Below are 26,749 nucleotides of genomic sequence, written 5' to 3'. Positions count from 1 at the left end.
TTACATGGAGGTGGTATAAGTTAACATTGCATTAACTAACCTAGATGAAGTTCTGAGTACGACTTCATCTACCATGTTCGGGTGCCCACCTTTCACTTGTGTGAGTGCCTGCGTGTGTCTTGAGTGTGCCGTGATGTGTGCGACTTTTTTGTAATTGCAAGAAAAATTAAAATACACCATAGACAATTAGACATTGTTCAAGTCGCTTCCTAGTAGAAACTCGGTAAGTGTGAATAATTCACCATACAGCAAAGTAAATTACGTGCTGAATGTTGTAAATTAACATCTCATTCACTGATTCACAGGCCTCGAATGAAGTCCATGCACTTCAAGAAGTTTTAGGATTTAGTTCAAATTTATCAAAATCCTAAGAATTTTGATCACATTCCCTCTATCTAAAAAGAACCGCTAATCATACAAAGAAAAACAATAAAACGCCACCATAAATGGTGCGCTCTGGAAAACGCGGGTTGAATGAGCTTGACACATGATTCCAGAACCCACGAAGGAATCCTATATATAAAAAGCATTTTCCAAATGTCGCAAATTAATTTTGTAGTGGCATCTCTCTCAATCCGCAGAAAAAATTAATAAAATCAATGCATTATTGCATGGGAATTTCACATCACTTAAAAAATTCAAAATCTAAATTATTAGTGTTATAAAAATAACCTTTTTTGGAACTAGCAATTACACACGTGTTTCACATACGTGGAATCAATCCAGGATATAACAATCTGAAAAAGTAAAAGAATATAACATAACAAAATAGAGATTTGAATACACAAAATTCATAACATGATCATGTAATTTCAGGAGGAAGTAGAATGACAAGTAACTGGACATGATGGTGGAGGGAACAATGTCGTTCAGAGTTGTTCGTCCGTAGCAACACTGTGAGGAGAATCAAGATAGTCACCGATTTGTGAGGGGATAAAAATAATTCTCACATAGTACCTTGGTGTAAAGATAGTGTGATGGAAGCGGTCTTCGTAGTAGACAACTATGAAGACGACATGTGGATAGTGGTGCACCCTCTCCGGAAAGCCAGAATTGTAGACGAAATATGGGAGATGATGCACCCTCTGAAAAATCCGACGTTGTAGGTGAAATACGGGAGGCGGCGTATCCTTTGAAGAAACTTGACGGTAAATATATGGAAGGAAAAATATTAAACGTTTATGTATGAAGATAAATAATAAGAGATTGATTTTTTTTTTTTAATGAGTAACGAGAAACAACTTTGCACGTTGACCCTTTTATTAGTTCGGATGAATGTTGGAGATCAATCGGATCTGACACAGCTCGTATATTTTATAAGAGTATAGATATAGAAGTATAGATTAACTTATCCTTTATTTTTGACTTCTAAGTTTGATGTGCAAAGCGCATACTACAGTGACATGAGCACACACCATTATTGACGGGGGATGCCGATAAAAAGGCCGGTGCAACAGCATGATACGCAGCCATCCACGTGTCAGTCGCCGGTGCAAGTATTCCCTTTGACATTTGGCTGGTGGCTTGACGCGAACGAACAAACGCCGACGTGGCATAACCAATCGTGTAACAGAAAAGAATGGACCCGATGATCGAACGGCTACGTGGTCGTCTGACTAGAAAGAAAGAAGATGCTGCACTGAGCTCGACGGAGAATCTGCAACGAACTCCTGCTACTGCTGGCCATGAATTATCGGTCCGAGCTTTTCTCCTTCCTCGTGAAAATGGATGAATTGACCAGATCCGATCCATGGCGAACGAGGGGCCGAAGTTTCTTCTTAGTTCCTTGTCACGATCCAACTCGAGTTATCGCATTCACGACCATATAATCACCAAGGATTTGATAGTTAGGAGAGGTAGAAGGTTCCGAGGGAGGAAGGACGGTAGAAGAAGCAAGTGCTGGGGAGATTCTAAGACATCTGATCAATCATGCCTCCTGCGCCGCCCTCTCTTTCCGTTATATAGGTTCATCATTGGGTTTCTACTAACTGGGACCAAGTGGACGACAGGTATAGAGTAGTGGGTCTTCGTATCCTGGACCCAGCGTGCACGGCAATGGCGCCATCTCCTCTTCCTGCCTTCTTGTTCCCATGCCGGACATCAACAGCTTCAGAGACCGCCCGATGTCTTCCAGCCATCAGAGTAGTAGGCGCCCTGACGTCCTCCTCCCCTTCAAATCCGGCTTGTCCCCAAGTGGGTGCCGCCGGAAAATGGTGGCACAGCTCGGACAATCGCTCCATGTTGCCAGTGTCTCGGGCTATTGTATCCACTTGATCAGCATTTGCTCGGTCACCTTGCATCCCCGGCGATGCAGAGGATACGCTCAAGTTCCGGCAGTGGAACATCATTTTCCAGAGGTGCAGGTAGATGTCTTTCGCTTATGGTTGATTGTGAGAAACCGTTTTGATACTATTCTAATTAATTATTAAGTTATCATTATCTAAGACTACAACGATTAATCATAATATCATTCTGATAGTCACGACATGTGTTTTTACCCAAGATTGTAACACATGTATTTCCAATATATACATCACAACAAAGCTTAAAAAAGAGCGAATAATTAACATTATATTACAGGTTCTTAAGCATTCAACCATTTACACATTTTACAACAAAAAGTATAATTATAAATGTGAATAATACCCCTAGCACTATCCGTACTCGTCTCATTCTCACATCTCATTCAAAACTGACATCATAATTATAAATATGAATCATAGTAAGTAAGCTCTAAGCTCACGAACAACAGTCGCACCATCGCTCGACTTCTACCGAAGATCTAAGTATTACTAAGTATTTCGATTAACTATTGTAGTTAGACATCGACAATATCATTCTAGGTTACAAGGAATAGGGATCATCAACAGATCAAGATAGAGGTAATGCAATAATATAGGTTCTACCCATATGACCCGATATCGACTCGCTAAATATGTAAACATACATAAAGCAAAATTTTGTCAATTGAGACTCTATTCAATTTAAATAAAGGATGCAATATGCTTAGTTGCTTGCCTTGGTGCTCAGCTTGATCACAATTCACAGCAATAAAATCCGGATCGCCCTCGATCACACCCGCGTTACCCTCCGGTCCTTCGTTTCCTAGAGAAGAACGCATGCAATGTGATGATCATGAATGAGGTGCAGAGATGTATGATGCCAAATGCATAACAATATAAGAAGTAGCACATCTACAAGTTCAAGGTATAAAACACGCGAAGAAACAACGAAATTATGATCTAAGTAACATCGGAACTTCCAGTTTAAACATCGGAACTTCCGACTTACATCGTAATTTCTGACTTGGAAGTCGAAACTTCTGATCGATCGGACCTTCTGAACCTTTTGAATTATTGGCGCTTGGTTAGCAAAATGTTTATTCGGAAGTTCCGGTATGGAGATCAGAATTTCCGATCATGTCAGAATATCTGGCACTTCTCGAAAAACGGATGCTCAATTAGCAATCCTAGTTAATCAGAAGTTCTGGTATTTAGATCAGACTTCTGTTCTGGTCAAAAACTCTGGATTTATATAGGGCCATCACTTGGGTTAACTCAAGTGTAAACCGGAACTTCCAATACCTTCCGTAACTACGTTTTTGTGATGATTTCTTGATCGATTCGATTTGCATGTTAAACCTTGAACCACCTAAGCATGCATAGGCTCTAATACACTGGTTCTAGACCTAATGCACTCACTGGAACCATAAGACACTAGCTCAAACTCATCTAAACCTTCATTCTAGTTATATCCTCTCAAGAACGAGCATGCATCAACGTTCTTCGATTTTGCAGCTCCTAAACTCAAAATCTAACCAATCAAAACGTGCATTCTCACAAGGATAATTGAGGAGACTTACCCAAATCTTTGCCAAAGCTTGCGTCCGTCGATTTGGGGAAGAAACGAAGGAATGGCTTGGAGAAGAGAGAGCAAACTTGCTAAAAATTTCAGAACAACAAGGGGTGATGAAAATGATTTGTGAATCAACCAAAACCACATGCATGCAAGAGATTTTTGGGTGGATAGAGAGCTAATAATGTGGAGAACGCGGTGGTATAACATGCATACCTGGATTTGGTGTTCTTGGGGTGGGATTTAGGTAGAGAGTGAGAGGGTTTGAGAGAGGGAGAGAGTAGAGGTGCCGCTGCTCTTGCCCTTGCTGTTATGGCTGGTTGGGAGAGGGAGAGCAAAAGAGTGAGTGAGTGAGGAGAGGGGAGGGGGTGGGGCTGCTGCAGCCCAAAGAGAGGGAGAGGTATTGGGGCCGGCCAAGGGTCCCACATGTTAGAGAGATAGGAAAAAGTTCAACTGAAATTCTAGTTTCTTTCTCTCCCTTTTATTAATAACCCAAAATGCGATCTAAAGCTCTAAAAATTCTACGGATTTTTGGGTTGCCATATACGAAACGAGATGAACCCAATTTTTAAATTAGATTCGGCCAAAAACTTAGGCGAGACTTATATTAATGAAAAATCTAACATCGGTTAATTTTCAAAACACAATGCAAAAATCAAACCACCATTTGACTTAACAAGCAAAAAATCGAACATGCTTAACAAATAAATATGATGATTATGATGCTAAATTATGCTTAATGACATGATTAGAAATTGGGATGTGACATCGATGGAGGTAGCGCCTGATGTAGTTGAGACACATGGATGATGGGGTTGATGCCATTGGACTTCGACAACAGCAATTTATATGCCACTGCACCCATTATCTGCAAAATTGAGAAGAGACCAAAATACCGGAAAGCCAACTTATGATTTGAACAATCAGCAAGAGAAGATTGAACATACGGTTGTAGCTTGCAATATGCCCAATTGCCCACATTAAACGATCACTCAAATCGTCTAGTATCCACTAGATGTTTCATCCTTTGCACAGCTCGCTGAAGGTGCTGATGAAGCAAGGTGATGTGCAGCTGCCTCTAATGTGTCCATTCCTTCATATTGGGGTCGATGCACACCGAATCCGTGAAGCACACCAAAGTGTCGAGGACCATGCCCATAGAGAGCATTAAAGGGCGAGCAGCCTAGAGTGGAATGGCGAGAAGTGTTATACCCAAAATTCCGCTAATGCAAACCATGAGTGCAATTTTGAAGGACATGCATGAACAAAGCAGCGCAAAAAGGCCTCTAAGCATTGGTTTACCCGTTCCATTTGGTCATCTGTTTGCTGGTGATAGGATCAGCTCATGGCCAATTGTGTATCCACTAGCTTGAATAGCTCCTTCCAAAGTGCGCTCATGAAGATCCGATCCCGGTCTGAACTTAGAGTTTGTGGTAATTAATGAAGTTTGTAAACATTGGTCAAGTATGCATGTGCGACATGCCAAGCGGTGAATGGATGGGATAATGGCATGAAATGAGCATACATGGTCAATTTGTTGACCATCGCTAAGATGACGTTGTAGCTTGCAAAGCACGACAATCCTTCAATGATATCTAGCGAGATGATTTGCCATGCTTGCTCCAGAATCGGCAATGGTTGCAAAAGGCCCGAGTAGCACATGTTCTGGCTTCGCTTATTTGCACAGTTGACAGGCATCCACAAAGGCCTTCACATCCTTCTTGATACCAGACCAGATGAAGATCTTACATACCATGTTGTAAGTGACCTATATGCTCGAATGGCTGCCAACTGTGCTAGCATGGAATGCCTATAGAATGGCTTGGTGTATTGTCGGATTCCGCCCCACCCAAATGCACCCTTGTATCAAATTATACCATCCTGCAAAGAGTAATGAGGTATAGCCGATGCATCGAGAGTGAGCTTAGCTAACATTTGTTGGGCATGATTGCCGGCACTATAGCCCATCATGATTTCAGTGAGCCACTTGGGTACATAGGAGGAGATAGCCACTAATTCAGCAGGCTGGGGAGTCACACACCTTGAGAGGGCATCCGCAACTGCATTTTCCTTACCCTTTTTTAGATGATCTTGCATTGCAGCCCTTGCAATTTTGCCATGGCCTTCAATTGCCACGCCGTTGTTAGCCCATGGTCCTAAAGGTGTGTCAGGCTCCTTTGATCGGTCTTGATCAGGAGCTCCTCGAGTTGTAGGTATGCTCTCCAATGGTCAGTTGGCATCCAAATTGCTAGACTTTTCTTCTTAGATGTTGACAATTGCTTATGCTTTGGACCTAGTGATTTGTTGAGGTATGCCAAGGGATGGTTGTCTTGCATAAGAACCGCCACGATTCCTTTGTCTGTTGCATCCATTTCCACCATGAAAGGATTGGAGAAATCAGGTAGCGTCAGTATTGGCGCTGATATGAGTGCTTGCTTAAATGCATTGAAGGTTTCCTCTTCTAGTGTTGTCCAAACAATGGCCATGTTCTTCTTCAGCAAATCGGTGAGTGATCAGCTAATCACACCAAAGTGGTGAAAAAACTTCCTGTAATAGCTAGCCAGTCCCAGGAATCCTCTCACTTCCCACATTGTAGTTGGTCTGGGCCATTGCCGAACCACCTCTATGTTCTTGTTTTTCAATTCCAACCCCAGCAGCATTGATCATGTAATACTCTGATCTGGGTTTCCCTGTGCCTCCTGTATCAGTTACTGGATCAAGTAGCTCATACACACAGAATTCAACATAATGGTACCAAATACATACTTTGAATAAAATAATTATTTGAAAAGAGCGAACGATGATCTCGTAGACTAGGGTCCATGACAGACCAGCTAGGCAGAAGAGCCTATAGCGGAACGAAGTGGCACAAAACAGAACAACCCAATGCCACAGGCAACTTAGGTGAAAATGAGACCTTAGACTTCTTATCTTTAACTTCATCTGGGTCGAGATTGATCTCCATTTCAACAATCTGAAAATAGCAAGACCGAATATGAAATGTACTCAACAAGTTCTAACACTACTTCAAGAAGTTGAGTAGATGCATAAGGTAGGTAACTAAGGATAAAGTAGTAGGGCTATAATTTGGGTGCAAGACCAGTTTCACATGCAATGTGAACTCAGGTGTAACACTTGGTTTAAACCAGTTTAAACAAAATACATGTTTGATTGATAAGAGTTGTTGACCTTAGGAGAAAGCTATCCGGTCCCTTGAAGTTCCTATCTTTTACCTGGTTGACGCCTAGTCCAACTAGTTTCAACAGCATATAGCCGACTTTCTCCAAAATACGAGCACACTGCCTACTCAGACATCAAGGGGTACACACACCACAAAACTAACCATTATAAATCTACAACTTTGCATGTCTATGACCACAGACGTGGCTATTCAAATAGGTTTACACTCTACAAATGTTGTATACTGTACCCACACGATATGCTCAGCCTTCAACCGTTGCAAGCGGAGGAGTGAATCATATTGTACTCACATGATATACTGCACACATCTGCATGTTGCTACACGATCCACCCACGAGATAAACAGGGGTTTGGCGCATTGGATTAATCGCGGCTCGAGTCTAGCCATTACATTGTCACCAGCCAGTTCTCATAATGTACATAGTAATGAGTCTTTTTCTGAGTTTCCGTTGCACCCTTGCCTCCAGGATGGGTACCGAGCTCAGTTAATGGGGTGTGAGATCAAGTCCTGCCCATAACTAGACGCATAGTTGCATGGGATGGCTTAGCACAATAGCTCAACAATTTGGTCCTTACATGGTCGGGGCAAGCATCTTCATATCACCAATCCTCCCCTAAGGACTTGCTTACCAGGAGGCATCATTCCCCAAGGAATATCCGTAAGAGATAGCCTCCAATCTCATAGAACTATTCCACTTGCCCTCGCCAAAACATTTTTCAGAGTTTTCTTGACACCATACCATTTTCCACCACTTACATCATCAACCACCTCAACACATTTTACTCATTTGCAAAGCAAGTGATCATAGTAAAAAATGATTAAGTACTCTATGAGGAGAGATCAAGTGTCTCCGAAGAGAGCAAAGTAACCAATCATAAACATACTAGTTGACAAGGTTTCATCCAATATTATTATATTAGATATTGAAAGTGTTCTAGGAATATCATTTGAATATTACGAGTAGCGATTGTGTTATGGCTTAGTAAATGGGTTATAACTAATACCAGCATTTAAGGAGAATTATTATATAGCATGCATGCATAACTACCGGGTTTTAGTTCATTATTTTATCATATTGTAAATATGGGATCGGTATGATCAAGGTGTTAGGACTTGCCTTGACGAAGATCAATTCACGACCATATAATCACCAAGGATTCGATAGTTAGGAGAGTTAGAAGGTTTGGAGGGAAGGAGGAAAGTAGAAGAAGATAGTGTTGGGGAAGTTCTAAGACATCTGATCAATCATGCCTCTCACTCTGCCCTCTCTCTCTGTTACATAGGTTCATCACTGGGCTTCTGCTCACCGGGCTCAAGTTGACGATGGGTATAAAGTAGTGGGCCTTTGCATCCTAGACCCAGCACGCACGACAATGGTGTTATCTCCTCTAGAACGGGATCACCTGACTTGAGGTGTTAGATCATAGATGAACGGGTAGGATTTGTGCTACAATAGTCTTTGAAGCCAAGATACAGTATTTGACTTTACAGTAACCCTGCTATAGTGTTTGATATCAATATATTGTTCATCATCCTATGATTTATTGTTCACCTCTGACTTCACCGGGATGAAGTCAAAGGATTTGGATCCCATCTCCTCTTCTCACCTTCTCGCTCCCGTGTCGGACATCAACAGCTTCAGAGACCGTCTGCTTTCCTCCAGCCGGCAGAGTAGTAGGCGTCATAACATTCCTTCTCCTGGCAGATGACACCAGTTAGTTCTGACATGGTTTAATTTATCAAGTTAATCGCCTAAATACTGGAATTTTGTTGTAGAGTCAAATTTGCTAGCATGCTAAAATGATCCTGGGGCTAAGACCCAGTTTGGAACGTGGGAATTATAATGTTTAGTGCAAGATTCTTGCATTCTAGTGCCAAGTGTAAGGGGTTGTTTGGATTCTGGTCGTAATCAGTGTAATTCTTGCCAAACGGTATTTTTGGTAAGTGATTTGAATCCGAGACGGAAAGTAACATTTTTTTTACACTGCGAGGGAGAAACAGATAAAAGATGGTTTCTCGTATTTCTGAATCAGTTTCTTCTCATTTATAACTGTCATTCTCTTCTCACTTCTCAGAGAGCAGAATTTATCCAACTAGCTAAACGATTCACCGTAAAAATTTGCAATAAGAAATTGAACAGAAACTTTTAGAAAAAAACTTAAACTAAAATATTTATAGGAGAATCGAGAAGAGACCCTAAGAACAGCCTGACCGTTATGGGTGCGTACGGCTTCCAAGCGAAACCCGTTGGTAGTTGGGACGTGCGCCCAGGCGGAACTCAAACTGGAGAATAGTTTGGAGCTAAGCTACTCTTACAGTTACAGGCGACGTTTTTTTAAGAGAATCGAATCGAATCGAGCTCCGAATTAACAGAAAAACAAAAGAATTTTTTTTAAGAGAAAAGGAAACTCGGAGAAGCAGAATTATTGGCGCGTATGAGGGAGGGAGGGAGAGAGAAAGAAAGAAAGAAAAGATTCGAGGAGGGAGGAGAGCTAGGCGAAGAGAGCGCGGGAATTCGGCCATATCCGAAAGGCATCCGTCCACGCATCATCCATCCATCCATCCACGCATCCACTCATCATCATCGCCCCCCTCCCCCGCCGACGTCGTTTCCTCCCGCGAATCTATCCCGAAAGAATCCCTCCTCCGCCTCCCTCCCCGGCGCCCATAAATCCCAGACCGCGACCGGGGTCTGCTGCCAATGTGGAGCAACACCTCTCTCTGTCTCTCTTCTCATCTCCTTCGGTTTTCTCTCGTTAGAGACGCCGATCCTTCTCAACAAGCAGTGACCTCAGTGTCCGTTTGGTTCAGGGGCTACCACTAGCAGTTCTCGTCTTGGTAATGTTCTTTCCTTGGGTTCTTGTGTTACCCTCAGCCTTCATTCACTGTCTCTGTTCTAGGGATTAGGAATTGCTCTTCAGATAGGTGTCTCTTTCTCTTTTCCGCGGGTTTCTTGATGCGCAGCAGGGCAAAGTTTGATGCATAGTTACGACTGGGGATTTACCCAGTTGCCACTAATTTAGCGACGTTTCGACAAAATATCGCTGCTGTCTCACTTACACATGAGGCCAACTGTGTAAATGACATGTGGGTCGGGATGTCAAATCTTAAAAATGCAATTAAATTTTTCTTTTTTTCCCTTTCCAAAAAGTTTACTTGTGTATCTCTTGTGTATGTGTGGTTGCCTAGTCTACCAGAAGAAAGAATCGCGTCCTTTTACAGCTGAATTGGAATTTGGAAATGATATGATTTTGACCGCAGCAAGTTCCAATTGCAGGCATGCAGAACCAGTTGATCTGCAGCGGTTGCAAGCGTGTTCTTCAATACCGCAGGGGAACCGCCGGCGTCTGCTGCCCAGGCTGCAACACTTTCACCTCGGTCAACCCATCAGGTACAACGCAACAAATCCTTTTTTTTCTTACACCTGCAAAAAAAAAAAAAAACTTGAATTATTGGCAACATGCTATACAAGAGATACAGTTGCTACTTCAATTCGGTTCAGTTTTTACAGCAAAAGCCATGCTTTCTTGCAGGGGCGGAGATGTCTGAGATCGTCTGCAGCCGCTGCTATACCCTGCTCATCTACAACCGAGGTGCCGCGAACATTCGCTGCCCGAACTGTAGCATGGTGAACTCAACAAGATCAGGTAAAAGCTCTGCAAATTGCACCTGCAAATTGCAGCTGCATTTGCATGCAAATTCCATCAAACTGACAGAACATTAATTTGTCCTGGAGATACAGGAGCAAACCAGATTTGTCACCTGTCATGTGGGCATTGCCGGACGACTCTGGCGTACCAACTGGGAGCCTCAACCGTCGGATGCCCAACATGCCGCTATGTTAATCCTGTCAGGGTATGCGCAAACCTAATAACCTTGCTCATTGCTGAACTGAATCTGCTATCTCTTCGTCGTCGCATGCCGTCAGCGATAACTCATGTTTCATTTACAACCTTTCTGCAGAACAACACCGGTGGCTCTGCACGGCCTGCACCATCGGTACGTGCTGCTTGCTTTTGCCAAGTCTCAGTAGACAAAAATTTAGAAGGCGGTGTTTTTAATTTGTCCAGAAATTCATGGGGCCATTGAGCAATTCGATGATCGCAACGCAGCCACTCTTTTGTTATCAACTTTGGTAGGTTTAGGTCGCTCCATGGCTTCATGGAATCAGTTCCCCAGTAGGCAAGTACCAATGATAGCACTCGATGCTTCCCGCCCAGATTTTTCGCTTGAAATCCCCTAGACCATGTCTATTGTCGGGATGAAAATTGATGGACCACCGGGTTCAACCAAACAATCTGAATCTAGCTTTGATGTCAAATGTTCGACGATGATGACAGCGGCTTTATTCGCTGAACTTTCTTGTTCCTACTTGCAGGATGCTCGGCCCCAGACAGTTCTGGTGGAGAATCCTAAGACACTGGATGAAAAGGGCAGACTGGTAAGCTTATCTCCAACACTCTAACCAGAATTCCTTCTCTTTGTCAAGTCCAAGTGAAACATGAAATATCAATCTGATCTCATTGTATTTGTTTGTTATGGTCCAGGTGAGCAATGTCGTGGTTGGTATCACCTCATGGAAAAGATGACCAAGAACCTCTTCGCGGCATCATCCCCAGGGGTCTAATGATTACGTCCTTGGTGAATATGTATCTTTATCGTCAAAATCAAGTGTGTTTTGAAGCTTGATATAAACAAGGGTCTAACCTTGTGTAACTTTTTCCCCCAAAATGCAAAGGCTTTGCGTGTCGATTTTGGGTGTGTTTGATTATCTGGAGGAGTTTTTGTAGAGTTATATCGTATAAGCAGGTTGAGAGGAGCAGGCTGAACAGAGTCATATTTGTTAAAAAGAAGAGGGTTTGGTTGGTTGAATCTGTCTGGACAAGCTGGGCTGAATTTCTGTTTAGTTGACTGAATCTGAGGTTACATAAGTGGATACAAGAGCTAAGATTGTGATTAGTTACTCGTAAGAAGATAATTTTGTGATACTGACAAGTGGTACTGTCTGCATAAGCAGATGCAGAATCTGCATTTGTTGGGCTAGGCTACGTCAGGTCAGGATGATGCCGTATATTTGTATCTATCAGACCAGTCTGGAACAGTAGCTGCAGTCAACCAAACACGTTTCTCTATGAGATTATACATATCCATCGGGCCAGGTTAGAGGAGATTCGGGCAATCAAACATGCCTTTTATAGAAGAAGTTTTGCGTGTGAATTTTATAGAAGAAGCTTTTGCAACTTTTTATAGAAGGGGCGCTAGTTGGGTTGTGATTTACAAGCAAAACCAAACAATCAAGGGACAAACAGGATAAAAACTGAAGCAGGCATGATGTGAATGAGGCCATGACACTACAGTTGAGGCGAAACCATTTGCCCCCTTTTGGCATATAGATGATCGACATGACAGTGGACAAGGGAGCAGGCAAGATCACCTCACCTCCGCGGCCTCGATGACGCCGCCCAGCTCGAACAGCTGGGCCGGCGAGGCGCTCGGCCTGGAGCATCTCGCTGTCGCGCCGCCCCTGACTGACATGTACACCACACACCTCCCTCGGACAATTAACCACGCGCGCGGCGCGGAAACCGGCAAAACATCGGCCAAAATCACCACCGAGGGGAGGCACTGGAGGGCCTCGACCATGGCGTCATCAGGCGGTTTGAGCACCGAGTCGGGCTCCTTGGGTGTGGGTGGCCGGAGCCGCCATGGCGAGGTCGTGGGCTCGTGGCCGCGCACGGCGGGTTCTGTTCCTTGGATGACCGGTCTGACCCGTACCTCGATCCGACCGCACACTTTTGATCCAACGGCAGCAAGTTACCCGCCTAAGGGTTGACTGTGGTCAATAGGTTTTCCATGATCGCGATCTAAATATTTGCAGAAACAATCCTAAAATGGATGGTGATCCGATATTTTTCAGATAACCCCCATCACGATTAATAATCAAATCCAATTATTTTTATAAAACCCTCTAAAATGGGCATGTTTTGAGAAAACCCCTAAATGCCGCCTTTGTTCGTCTTCCTCGTGTTGAGCCCGCCCAACCTCAGGGGAGATGGTGGTGACGCCGACGGTGGTAAAGCTTGAGTTCCCCAATCATCCCACCCTCACCGCCTCTGCATCCCCGTTAGCCAGTTTCCTTCTCGGTCCCCTTCCTCCTCCTCCACCTGCCTCGTCTCGGGCGAGCTCTATGCCCAATATCCCCTCACCGCATTTGACGCTTCATATTCGCGGATTGCTACCACACAGCTAAGTGAGTCTGCCATCTTGTGTAAATTCATTCATTGGCCAGTGCTTTGCTGATCTTATTTTCTGAAATGTGTTATTACATGTTAAATCTATTCATGCAGTAAATTTGCACCAACTATTTATTTTACCCAATGTAATACGGTTGTTATATTCTGAATTCGAGCTTGTAGAATAAATCCTTCAAGTGTTGCATAGGAAGTCGCTTGTCTTATTCAGTGTAGATTGTATGTCATATAACCGTGGGTGACCTATATGTTTTGGGTACCGGCGGGCACATGTACAAAATTTTGTCCGTCACCTTTTGCAGGCACAGGTTGGGTGAGCCAATTTAGGTCTCGGGTCTAGTATGGATATGCTTCGCTCGTACCTGACTCAACTCATTCACTACTACAGAACTAGACTTATATACCGATCTATCACTGCTGGTTACTTACGAGCTGGCAGTGATGGAGTATCACTGCCGGTTTGTATTAAAGACCGACACTAAAAAGCCATTCGAAAAGAATCGATAATGAAACTTGATTATCACTGATGGCTCGTGGCTAGAGCCGGTAGTGAAACCTTGACTATCACTGTCGGCTCTAGTCACCAACCGACAGTGATGCTTGACGACTATCACTGTCGGCTCTAGCCACCAACCGGCAGTAATACTGGATGATAGTTTATTTTTAAAAAAATTCATAACTTTTTCATATAAAATCAGATGGGAACAAACTTTATATCAAAATTGTAGCTTTCGACGACATCTACAACTTTGTAGTTAAAAACTTTTTCATTTGATGTCATTTAGATATCCAAATAATCATTTGAAGTTTCAGACAGAAGATGTCAAAAGGATTGCATGTGCTAATGGTATCACTAATACTTTTATGGTGGGAAGGTAAGGACATATCGCGCGAGCTGAGAGGTTTCGGGTTCAAGTGCCACAAACCGAATGCGCGTATATTTCGCGCGAAAAATCGCGTGACTTGTGACCTGACCGTTGTCCACTGTCAGCTCCAAAACCGACAGTGAATGTGGTTTTGAAACCGGCAGTGAAGGAGGTTTATGCAGTAGTGATTGCTATCCCTAGAATTGATGCTTTGCTGATTGAAAGCACAACTATTCCTATCACGTCATACTTCTTTCTGGAAGTACAATTTTCAGCCTATGCACCAACAAAATGTTTAGGATGTAGATATCCATTTTAAAAAAAATAGACATACAAATTCGTATCAAGAGGGCCGAAACTTAGCAAGACAAAAGGTAACATCGATCTAGGCCGCAGCATGCAGCGCCTTCAGAAGCTACAAGCAGCAAAGGTTCTGAGACCATGTAGGGAGCAAGAGGCGTGAGGGCATGTTGATTGGAATGGGCGGGCCCGGCGTTTAGCATGCAAGGAGAAGGAGATGGAGATGGAGATGGAGACGGTGATGGCTTCCAGAGTTGAGTGCTATTGATAGCAGTTTTGGGTGGCCACTGATCAGTCACCGAATTCAGTGCTCTGCTTGGAGCCACGACACTATACTATGATATAGATACTTGTTCATGCTCATAATGGATTGATTAATCTGTTGTACATTTCTGAAATTATTCAGTTAGAACCGAGTGATGGTCTAGCAGATGGCCTTGTTTCCATTTCCGGCAGTTTCTCCTCTCTTCCTTGCAATTCGACTTGTTTCAGAACACGGTGCACTTTCGACTCCTTTGATAACCGCGGTGTGATGTCATGTGTTTGTAGAGGCCGTGTGTGGAGGTACGTACGTAGCTGCGCATAGCTCTTCGTGCTCCTCACTGACGAGCTATCCAGACCGCGAGCTTGGCCTGGGCCCGGCCGGCTGTTGCATCGCGCGGCGCTCTCTCCGACGGGCGCGCACGGCCTCAGCCTCGCCATGGAGCTCAGGAACCACGCCACCTCGACCGGCCTCATCCGACGCGCTTCTCTTCCCCACAAGGAAGAACATGTCGTACTCCATTGATGGTACGACGTCAACCACACCTCGTGAGCTAGCCCGGCCGGCGAGGGTGCAGTACTGGTGCAGGCCTACTGACCTATGCCGTGGGTGAGGAAGGAGGAAGATGCAGGCGCTGCTGGGTACGTACAAGGTGCGAGGACGGCGGCGCGCACCTGATCGAGGACGTGCCGGGGGCGCAGATCGTGCTGCAGTACAAGTCGTTGTTGCAACTCCCTCGCCTCCTACTCCGTCCAACCGCGTACTTTTGCGTCGGAGAACAACTTGTTGTAGTAGTAACATGGAGACCGATCGACCGAGCAGACCCGCATTGGCGGCCACGGCGGCGCGGTGAAAGACACGACGACGGCGACGGGCACCGGCTCGCTGCCGAACCTGCTCTGCTCGTGGAGAAGCGGTCGACTTCCTATCATCGCCGGCGTCCCCAGGCGCGCGGTCCCTGGACATCTGTGGGAACGGAGTTTTGAGAGCCGGTGCCGCCGGGGAAATGGAGATCTGCCGTGCGGTTGGCATTTGGTTCGCTGAGCACCCCACCCACCAGGGGACCGACAGCAGAGCTGAGCCATGGCTGCTGCGTGGGAGGCACTGCAGGTCTTCTGGGGCCGGGGCAGAGGACATCTGCAAGCGCGTGCGGGGGTCAACTTGGACGTGTCAGTCGTGGAGCTCACGCTTGCCATTGCCAACGTCGTCGGCCGTCGGTGAGGAGCTCCTCCTCCTCGTCCTCCTCCGTGCCCCGTGCCCAAAATTGGCTGGGCTGTGACGCGCGATCCGTTTTCGGAAATGGTCTGGGCCGTCATCGAGATTATTTTTCGCCCACGCACCAGAATAGGATCTGCGGTGTAAGATTAACCAACGTGCATGCGGAGTTTTTTATTTTTATATTTTTAAATAAAAAATTGCAAATATATAAAAATTATAAATCTACCATGGTTGTCGGGTGGTGTCAACAGTTTTCCAACGATCGATAAGACCACGATGACATTTATATTGGATGTCACATATCTGTGATCTATTAGAAGAGCGACATATTACCCTATAAAAAAGTATGCTCGGCCTTCCCAAGCTATTGTGCTTATTTGTTGTAAGGCCACTCACACCGTGCATATGTGCTTTGCTCATACGGTGTAAAGTTAACTTATTAACCACCGAGTTGCTCAGCGTCAACTAATCATATTTTCATTCACTCATTTACAGACTAATAACATATGAGAGTGCGAGGACTCTCTCCATTTTTTATAGGGGTATTATAAATTGAAAAGGTCAAACTTTATAAGTTTTAACTAACTATTAGTTAAATTATATACATGTTTGGTGTACACAAGTTGTATCAATAAGTCTATATTTTATAGATCTTTGAATATGATATTGATTTTTATAGTGTTTGATAATATATTATAAAAAAATTAATAATCAAAATATACTTTCAAAGATATTTTCAAATCCTAATATACCCTATAAAATAAAATAGAGGGAGTACCTCAAAGACACTTTCGTGAAATCTAATTTACTCGTGTGGTTTAATTTTGCCGCATTTCAAGGAGATCCAATGGCTCCATTTTTTCTATTTTTTCTCTCAAGCAAGCAAGGCTGGCTAGACTCACATTCATTTAAACAAAGAAAATTTGAAACCAACCTGGAGTAATAATCATCTCAGGAGAAAAAACACACACCGGCTAATAATAATAATTAATAAACTAATAAGAACACCTGCACATCGTGATGCATCTCCAGGCAGAACAAAATTAGTCAAACCCCTGCCAAGATTAATCACCTGACACACCCACCCTAATTAAACACATTTAAATAGCCCAATAATCCTATAAAAAATCATGTTACATTTGCAACTAACCTCCCCGGGTTATGCTTAATCCCACAACCTTAACAACCCCCGCCAAACGAACGGCCCAGATTCTTTGCAGAAAGGCCCAGTTATTTGTCGCGATTTTACTGCCAGATCCCTGCGTCTTCTGCGAATTCTGATATAATCCTACGCGCTACTTCCACGGGCGCGCGCTAATGCCAATGCCAATGGGCGCCGGCGACCTCTCCACGCGCGTGGAGGTGGTCGGCTCCAACCACCTGCGACCGCGGCGCGGCCCGCCGATCCCTGCGCCTTCGCCCGCGGTCGGCAAGCCGCTACCCTCGGGCGCGGTGCCGCGGCACTCGTACGCGTTCGACGGCGAGGGCGGGTTCTCGGAGGCGCCGTGGGGGCTCGCGGCGTCGTCGGCGCAGGCACGGCCCGGGGAGTTCACGTGGCACCACGTTGAGCTCCCGCACGCGCTGCCGGGGGCCGGAGCGGCGGCCAAGCCGCTCCACCACGCGCAGGCGCTGATCGAGCTCCTGTGCCCGCCGCTCACGCTGCAGGAGATCCTCGCGTTCGTCGCCACGGGTCCGCACTGCGCGTCCGTCGCGGCGGACGGCGACAGCGGCGGCGCGCTTCTGCTCCGCGTCAGCTCTCCCGGGCCGGTCGGGAGCGCCTACGCGCTCCGCCTCGCCGCGCGGGTCACCGAGAGCTCCGTCGTCACCGTGTCCGTCGGCGGCGTTCCGCGGTTGGCGTTTGGGACCACGCAGGCGTCGCTCCTCTCCGAGGTTCCGCTCGGCGTCACCGCGTCGCTCTCCGACGAGGGCCACGGCGGGGGGCGCGCCGTCGACGGCGGCGTCGTGATCGAGGAGCGGCTGCTGGAGTCGCTGCTCGCGATGAACCACGCCGACGGCGCGCACACCGACAACCCGGTGCCGCGGACGGTGTCCAACCTCCTCGTGCACGTCCTCGGCACGCACGTAGACCACGCCCACGACATTGTCACGCGCCTCGAGATGGACCTCGACAGCATCGAGCTGCAGCTCGACAAAGGTAGGCGGTCGGAGGTTGCTTTCTTGGTTGGTAATCGCGTAAGCTTCCATTCCTTCCTCATCTGGATAAAAGTATTCGCTTGCTGTCTACGCCTTTGTGGTTGGTGATGACGAAAATGTTGGCCTCTTGCTGGATGAACTCCATCTCTATCACCCTATGTGTTGGATTAGATTGGTGGGATGCTAATTAGGATTCAATTATTTTTCGAGGAAACCTAGGATTCAATTATTGAGAGGCCAAAATTTGGATTTCTCAAAAAAAAAATCATGATTTTTCAAGGAGCTTTTGGAGGTTGGTATGCCTTGTGCCCTTGTGGGATGAAGGTGTTTGTCAAATATGATGTGATTGTTGATTTGCATTGGAACGACAAATTCTGGATAAAAGTATTTGCTTATGATTGGTGGCATGCAAATTCTGAATGTAATGTTGACGATAACTCTGCAATGTGTAATGTCATGATCCTAACGGTAGCAGTGCTTCCAGATTATTAAGTTGTTCAAAAGGATTTTTTCTGACAGCATTTCAGGGAAAAAAATTGGGTGGTTCGTTCGTTTGGTTATTTGAGGTTCTCCATGGTTAATTACAATGGAAGTACCCATATTTGAGTCTATGTTGATTAGATGGCAAACTTGTGCTGAAATGTATTCATAAGGTAGTAATAATCATCTACAGTTCTCTGTGACTTGTGCCTAGTAATAATTTGATTTTTTCAGCAATGGATTCACGTTGTGCACATCTAGACTAGGGGTATCAAATGGCAAATGTATTCGCCTGGCACTCTAGTACTCAACAAATGTCATTTCACATTCTCACCTTGTCTCTTTAGGGTCTTTGTCTGTACTTATGTTGATATTGTTTGCAGGTGGTCACTTTATGAGGAAACTTTTGCTGGATGGTAGGAGGTTCCCAAAAATGCACCTTGATTTACAGCGCCTGCTTCAGGTATTTTCTCAAATTTATGGAAGAAATATGTTGGGAACTTGAGTGCTATTGTCTCTTTACTGTGCTCGAGTTTACTTAAAATTACAATTCTGCATGAAAATGTGTATCCATCTGGAGTGAAGGTTCATATGTTCTATTGTTTATGATTTGGTGTCTATCTGAACGTTGGAAGCTATTCTCCAATGCCACCTCATGCTATGACTTAGATAAGATCTTCCTTCTCATGTAAAAAAAACACTTGGTTTGAGCTACCATATGAAACATAGGTGACAGACTTAACGCTACTATGTCGTTTGTGTAGGTTGTTTCTCACGGCGAACAAGTATTCCCCCGTGTGAAGGAAAAATGTGCGAGCAAGAGCTGGTTCGCAAGCGGAGACATTGCTGCCCTTGAAGATCAGATAGGTCGCCTTAGGAGGCTCAAAGAAAACCTAGGATTCATAACAAATAGAGTGACCACACTTCAGGCTAGCCTTGACAGTTGGCAATCGGAGCAGATAAACAAAAGCTTGTACTATCTTTCATTCCTCTCCATAGTATTTCTTCCTCTATCCATTGTCACTGGAGGTAAGTTCTACTGTTGCTCACCCATTTGTATTTTCCTTGATTCAGTTCTTTTTCTTGCTTAAGGGCTCTCATTTACCTGACCTGACTCTCTTGCGCAATTTTTCCAGTTTTCGGGATGAATGTTGGGGGCGTGCCGTGGACCGGGCAGAATAACCCTGAAAACATAGACGGCTTCATGAATGTTATGCTAATTTGTGTTGCAATTTTGTTGCTTCTGTTGCTTTGTTTCTTATTTCCTTCACTGTATTCACATGTGACGGCGTATAGAACCCGCCGTGAACTGAGCAGGAGCAATTCTCAGAACAAAAGACACCTGAAACTCTTCAGAGGTCACAAAGAGGGTTACATGCGCCTGTGAGAATGTTATGCCATTGCAATATGTGGTGTTCCTCTCAGCGGCAAGAAATATTGGCTGTGATGTTGTAATATTAGCCGGTCCTAGATAGTCGACACATATACAGCTCTGAAGCACGTAAAGTTCATGGCTGTCAATGTAACATTATTGTTCCTGAAAACTGTGAAATTATTCATTGAAAAACTAGCCATAACACTTGACCATTGTTTTCCAGGTTGTTGTTTCTGTAGTTGTACACCGCGTTTTCCTGCCTGTTTACAACATGTTGAAACCGTAATATGATGAACAAACGCATTACAACATTGCTTTCCTGCATATTTGCATGATTGCATATACCTGGAGATTGACATTGCGGGCAGAATGTCTCGCTTATTTTTCTCTCCAGTTGATTAATTATGGGAGCAACGAAAGTTGCAAGTTGTCTACTTCCAGAATTGCCGACCAGAAGATGCAAGTGTGCTGATTGGCTCCATCGAGTAAACAAATAGCTGCATTTGAATGTTGACATTTGATTTGGAATTTGGAGATAGGCCTGGCCAGAATGCGCCTTCAGACATGGAAATATGCATGGCATATTGGCATCTACCGACATGTCAGATAAAATATACCATTATGAATTCCAGCTATTGACATTTCCAAGAAGCATGAATAGAAGTGAGCATAGATCAATATCGGTCAATAGGTGTCAATATGATAATACGATTTCCCAATCAGATTTGAATACGAGGGCTAAAATAGCAAAGCAAAAGAGCACTTCATTGTCTACAACAACAAGAACGTGGGGGGAAGATTGACCAGCATAAATTGCTCCCCACTCCATTATAGGACAAAAGGAAATGGAGTGTTTCAATGATACACCTGGGATAAATAGTGATTATCACACCTCATTTCTATGCACGACACTGTATAATTTCACTTTGACCTACACAGCATCCACTCGAATGATGACTCTACCAAACAGAAAGTGTTCAGATGATGAACGCAGCTGGAACTTCTCTTCTAGAACCTACAATTCAGAGCACCAGTGTTCGGATGCAACTAAGTAAACAAGCCTGCAATTGTGGCAAAAAAACAGAGATTTAAGATATTTTCTTATCCGATCATTGTGCTGTTTATTATTTATTTATTTCTAGCACAACAATATAGCAAAAGCAGGAAAACCTCACCTCTCCAGCTCTACGAAATTTAATTTGATCTCTCAACTACTGTTTTAAAAAATTACTGAGGCCTGCATCCACAGCAGTAGCTCCATAATACAGAAAGCCATCAGCATACTTTTACTAGCTATTGTTTGTTCAGGTTTATCATGATGACCCCACAGATAAATAGGCAATAATACAAGGAAGAACTAAGCGGTGCATCTTAATCCAACTTGACTTCAGGCTTTCAAACTGTACAGGAGACAAATGATCTGCAAACACAAAGCAATGTGTCCACCATAATGATTCATCCACAGATAAAAAATCAGGTAACAACATTGTTATTATGAGCAGTACCACTTGTTGCACCAGTAGAAATAATTCTATCAATGTTATCTATGCGTCTCTGTATGGACTTCAGTAGCATGTTCAGTGCTAAAATTCTCTTGCGGATAGAAGAGATCCTTGCTGCGTGTTGCATTATTACCATCGAGGGTGCGTTCTCTAATAGCTTGTCTAGTTCTGAAAAAACAATAGGCTTATTTTAATACAAGTACTGAATACCCATGCATAATGTCCAACAAAAAAATATCTGCATAAACCAGAACAAATTAGATGTGAAGCAGAATTTGAACAAAATTGTGGGGGAAGGAAGAATCGAACACAGAAAATGTTTTTAAAAAAAAGAGTACTTGAAGAAATGGGCAGGTAAAAGTTTGCTCAAAGATGAACTTGAACTCTGTTATTTCTTATGCAAACTGGCCCAATCCTGAATCGCTCAATTTGTTGATTGTTATCATTGTATATTTTAATTGCTAGGATTTACAAATTCATCCATTGATTCATGAACTCATTCAAGATCATGAAACAACAACATTTGACTAGGACTAAATTAAAGCAACCACATTAACTTCAAATCAGGAACATCTTAACCATACAATGAACATCAGATATTCTGATTGTAACTAAGAACCGCAGAAAAACAGTAAATCTTCTGGTTGGTATCATATAAAAAAAGTCTTATGGGTGATATATTGAAAACATAGTTTACACAGCATGGGTGGCAAAAAATCCTGCACAAGAAATATGATAGTACATCAGTTAAAACTACCCTTGCAACAAGTTATAAATTTTGACTTCACCTGTGCATGTTATGATCAACTACATACATCGATACAAATATAGCACTCACAACTCAGTATGTCATTTAAATCCTACTCTGCATCTTCAGTTGAATCAATGCTATGATACCCAGCAACTAGTGGTCAGACAAAATGACCTGCATCAGAAGTTCGGAACCCTAGTGCCCATAAAAATATATATATATCATAATACAGTGGAATCGATCCATACCACAGTAAGAAATTTACTTCTGAAAGAAAGAGGTGCAATATAGACGTATACACTACACAAAACATTTGCTGGTTCAGAATTTTCACATTTTTTTTAAAAAAAAAGTTAGCCATATTTGGGATGTATAAGGGGTGGGCCTACATGAGGGCAAGGGTGTACAGATGCACACCCAACTTTTTTTAAAACAATTAAGTATATATCATATTTTCCTTAGTCTCCTAGGCCTTTACCCTTTTCTCAGTATCACAGGCACAGCTACCGATGGCCCAAGCGACCAAGTCCAACACGACAACGCCCAACGGCCCAAGCCCATCGTGGCAAGTCAGTAACGCCCCTGGTGGCCCAACGCCCAAAAGTACGTGCGAGATGGAGGACAACAACACTGAACCTAGCGGCAGGGCGAGGCGACACGACCACGCCCATCGTAGTCACTTCACTTCTGAAGGAGCTACAAGTTGCAAAGCTTTGATCCCCATAAATATGTATTGTCAATTTTTCACCTTCAATTCTTCAAAGATGTTATTGTTAATTCGTTGTTCATAGTGTTTTAATCATAATTTCTAAATAAAAGACAAATTTTATTCCTTTTATTTTATTTATGTGATCATGTGACATGTTGTCCTTTACATTTCTTTCCTACTGAGTACCAATGCATGAAATGAAAGATCAATGTGATATTGTGATAAAAAAGGTACAAAATTTATTTGAATGGTACCTTATTTATTTTTGGAATAAGTCCATTTTACTCCCTCAAACTATCACGTTTGTCCGAATAACCCCTGAACTTTTAAACCGTCCATTTTACTCCCCCGAACTATCAACACTGTCCATTTTACACCCCCCCCTCCGGAGTGGTTTTTCTCGGTAGTTTTGATGATGTGGTGGCGGTTTCGCCACGTGGCAGTCCTAGTCAGTGTGTCCGGTCAGCGTGCTGACATCAGCGTTGCGCAGTAATTCAATTTTTTTTAAAAATAATTCATGAAAATAGGTTTTATGTTTAGAAAAAAAATCCAAGAAATATAAAATTATTTAGATAAATGTTTTAATATGTTTTTAGCTCTGTTCTTATTTCAGTAAATAATATTTAATGTTTTTCTAGTGTAAAAATTATTCCAAAAATGTTAGAATAAATGTTTTAATTTGGAAAATAGTTTTAGAAAATATAGATTAACTCTGATAAAATTTAAAAATATTTTGTTTGATAAATAAATGCTTTTAATATGTTTTGTTGTATATAAAATTAGTTTTAATTCTAGAAAAATTAGGTTTAATTCCAGAAAAATAGTTTTCGTTATTTTTAGCCGTAGTTTTCATGTCGTTTCTAGACGTTTAAAATTAGTTTAGCCGTACTTTTTGGACACATTTTAGGCACATTGAGCACATTTTAAGCACATTTTGGCACATTTGGACACATTTGGCCATATTTTAGTCACATTTGGGCACATTTGTGGCACATTTGGTCACATTTTGACACATTTTAGCCACATTTTAGTCACATTTGGGTATATTTTGGGCACATTTTAAACGCATTTTGAGCACATTTTTGATACATTTTTGCTAAATTTGGGTATATTTGGTCATATTTGGGCACATTTTAAGCATATTTGACCATATTTGGACACATTTTAGTCATATTTGGACACATTTTGGGTATATTTTGGGCATATTTGGGCAGATTTGGACAAAATATGGCCAAATGTGCCCAAATATGCCAAAATATACCCAAATATGCTCAAATATGTCCAAAATATGACCAAATGTACCCAAATATGACAAAATATGACCAAAATATATTCAAATGTGCTAAAAATGTGCTTAAATATGACCAAAATGTGCCCAAATATGGTCAAATATGATCAAAATGTGCCCAAATGGGACCAAAATGTGGTAAATGTGCCCAAAATATGCTCAAATATGCCCAAAATGTACCAAGAATGTGCTCAAATATGCCCAAAATATGCACAAAAGTACGACTAAATGAATTTTAAACGGCTAGAAATGACACGAAACTACGACTAAAAACGATGAAAACTATTTTTCTAGATTGAAACCTATTTTTTTCTAGAATTAAAACTAATGTTATATGCAACAAAACATATTAAAAGTATTTATTTTATCAAATAAAATATTTTAAAACTTTATCAGAATTAATATATATTTTCTAAAACTATTTTCCAAATTAAAACATTTATTCTAACATTTTTGGAATAATTTTTACACTATAAAAACATTAAATATTATTTACAGAAATAAAAATAGAGCTAAAACATATTAAAACATTTATCTAAATCAATTTATATTTTTTGGATTTTTTTCTAAACATAAAACTTATTTTTCGGAATAATCTATTTTCATGAATTCTTTTTCTAAAGAAAAAATAAATTACTGCGCAGCGCTGATGTCAGCATGCTGATTGTACACGCTGACTAGGACCGCCACGTGACGAAACCGCCACCACGTCATCAAAACCATCGAGAAAAACCATTCCGGGGGTTAAATGGAGGGTATTTAGTTCGGTGGAGTAAAATGAACGGTTTAAAAGTTTAGGGGTTATTCGGACAAACGTGATAGTTCAAGGGAGTAAAATAGACTTATTTCTTTATTTTTCAGTCTATGCTTTCTTACTAATAAATGGTATTGTTTTTCTCTAGAGGTTACCGAACAATTTTTTTAGCTAGCTATGTACACCCATTTTTAAAATGATGCGACCGCCACTGGATGTATACAAGCATTTTTTACTTGTTAGTCATTACTAGTTCATTTAGCTATGTATCTTATTCTTATCAATGCATCTCTAAATAATCTTCCTCGAAGACTCAGCACAACACTTGTGTTGTATCAATAATGCCTCTGCGCAAACAAAGCAGTAGAAACCCTAAGCCACAACAAACCCGCGACATGACAGCAGCAGTGAGCAAGTTGTAAAAGGGAGTGTCAGAGCGAAGGCAAGAAGGAGAGATAGGCAGGCACCCACCTTCGTTGAGGCAGTCGAAGGTGACCGCGACCTCGTCCTGGCTCCGGGCAGTGGCGACCACCCGCTCCTCGTGCTCACGCAGCGCACCGCCTAGCACCACCGCAACTACCGTGGCCAGAGCCTCGCACCGCTCGGGACAAGGCGCGTCCATGCCACCATCCCCCGCGACCACCGAAGGCCGGTCGCCGGCCGCGACGGCGGGCCGATCAGCGTCGTCCATTCGAGTGGCAATCCCATCGAGAAGGCCCTCGAGTAGCGAGCGGGTGGAGACTAGAAAGAGATATGGTATTGGGTCTCTAGTTGGTCCAAGTGTGGGTTATGGGTCTGAGATGGGCTGTACGTGCGGATAGAAACTTGGGTCGTAGGCCGGACAATTGGGCTGACTTTCTTATAATCTCCCTCCTTGTTTTTTCTCTTGAATTTTAAGAGTTGGGGCCACCTCCTCAAGTACACCTATGCCACGTGGAAAGTATATGATGATCGGTCCTGCTAGAGCGTGAACGTCAGTGTTACATAGATACGGACACGGGTGTCAAAATCCTACTTGAATTCGGATGTTTGATTTGGCAAAAAAAATTAGACACGAGTTTCCAGTTAACACAAGCGAACGTGCGGGCACGTGCCGACACCACGCATGCAAGCTAAGGGAGGGAACTTTTTGTCATGACTATGGGATGAGGGTGGGTAGACGGTGTGGAAAACGTGGAAGGATACGCGTCTTGGCCAAAGCATTAAGGAGTGGGCTTGCGTCAGCTAGGTAGCAATTTGGTTGTGTTTGTTGTACTAGTCAGTTCCATTACATATTGCATATGTTTTGAAGATATTTATGTGTACTAACAAGTTGTATATAATGATGCTGGGAGTTCTGTGTAAACTTGCTAATGAAGTCTCCACATAAGTTGCTACTAAATGTATGTTGAAGTTGCTACAGAACACTTGGTGAAGTTACCACACAAAATCCATATAAGATGCTACTATAAGTTGAAATTTAAAGTTACTATACAAGTTGTTACACATTCTCTATATAAGTTGTTGCAAATTATTCACTGAAGTTGCTACCAAATTTAAGTCATAGCAAATTCGACTTCCAAATGATAGTAAAAGTTGAATTGTCACCTAGCCTCTACATAAGTTGCTACTAAATATCCACTGAAGTTTCTACCAAACGTTCATCGAAATTGTTACGAAGTTTCCACATAAGTTGTAAACATGCATTCACTAAAGTTGTTACCATAGTTAGGATCTCTTTAAATTCAGTGTACAACGCTAATCCCATAAGTTGAGCCAGCCATCTTTGTTTGCATTATGATC

At 42.9% G+C, this 26,749-nt stretch overlaps 3 protein-coding genes across 4 annotated transcripts; 2 read left to right on the top strand and 1 right to left on the bottom strand.

Annotated features, from left to right (window-relative positions):
- Positions 1-9,485: 9,485 nt before the first annotated feature.
- LOC133894912 (protein LOL4-like) lies at positions 9,486-12,016 on the top strand. 2 transcript variants are annotated; one of them, XM_062335109.1, is made up of 7 exons: positions 9,486-9,895; positions 10,335-10,448; positions 10,591-10,704; positions 10,794-10,912; positions 11,021-11,056; positions 11,436-11,498; positions 11,605-12,016. In XM_062335109.1, the coding sequence occupies exons 2-7, from the start codon at positions 10,337-10,339 to the stop codon at positions 11,644-11,646; spliced, it is 486 nt and encodes a 161-aa protein (XP_062191093.1). In that variant the 5' UTR covers positions 9,486-9,895; positions 10,335-10,336; the 3' UTR covers positions 11,647-12,016. The 2 variants fall into 2 exon arrangements, with proteins under 2 accessions (XP_062191093.1, XP_062191094.1); XM_062335110.1 differs by having other exon boundaries at positions 9,489-9,895; positions 10,800-10,912; positions 11,605-12,005.
- Positions 12,017-17,263: 5,247 nt separating this feature from the next.
- LOC133894926 (uncharacterized) lies at positions 17,264-20,185 on the top strand. The gene is made up of 4 exons (XM_062335121.1): positions 17,264-18,109; positions 18,972-19,051; positions 19,353-19,617; positions 19,725-20,185. Exons 1-4 carry the CDS (start codon positions 17,272-17,274, stop codon positions 19,973-19,975), a joined length of 1,434 nt encoding a protein of 477 aa, XP_062191105.1. The 5' UTR covers positions 17,264-17,271; the 3' UTR covers positions 19,976-20,185.
- A 761-nt stretch (positions 20,186-20,946) lies between these two features.
- LOC133896480 (uncharacterized) lies at positions 20,947-25,658 on the bottom strand. Its single transcript, XM_062337097.1, has 2 exons — positions 25,439-25,658; positions 20,947-21,633 (listed from the first exon to the last, which is right to left on the bottom strand). Exons 1-2 carry the CDS (start codon positions 25,656-25,658, stop codon positions 21,437-21,439), a joined length of 417 nt encoding a protein of 138 aa, XP_062193081.1. The 3' UTR covers positions 20,947-21,436.
- Positions 25,659-26,749: the final 1,091 nt, after the last annotated feature.

This window comes from Phragmites australis, chromosome 16 (genome assembly GCF_958298935.1).
Source record: "Phragmites australis chromosome 16, lpPhrAust1.1, whole genome shotgun sequence".
NCBI lineage: Eukaryota > Viridiplantae > Streptophyta > Magnoliopsida > Poales > Poaceae > Phragmites > Phragmites australis.
This window is presented reverse-complemented; position numbering and strand designations above follow the sequence as displayed.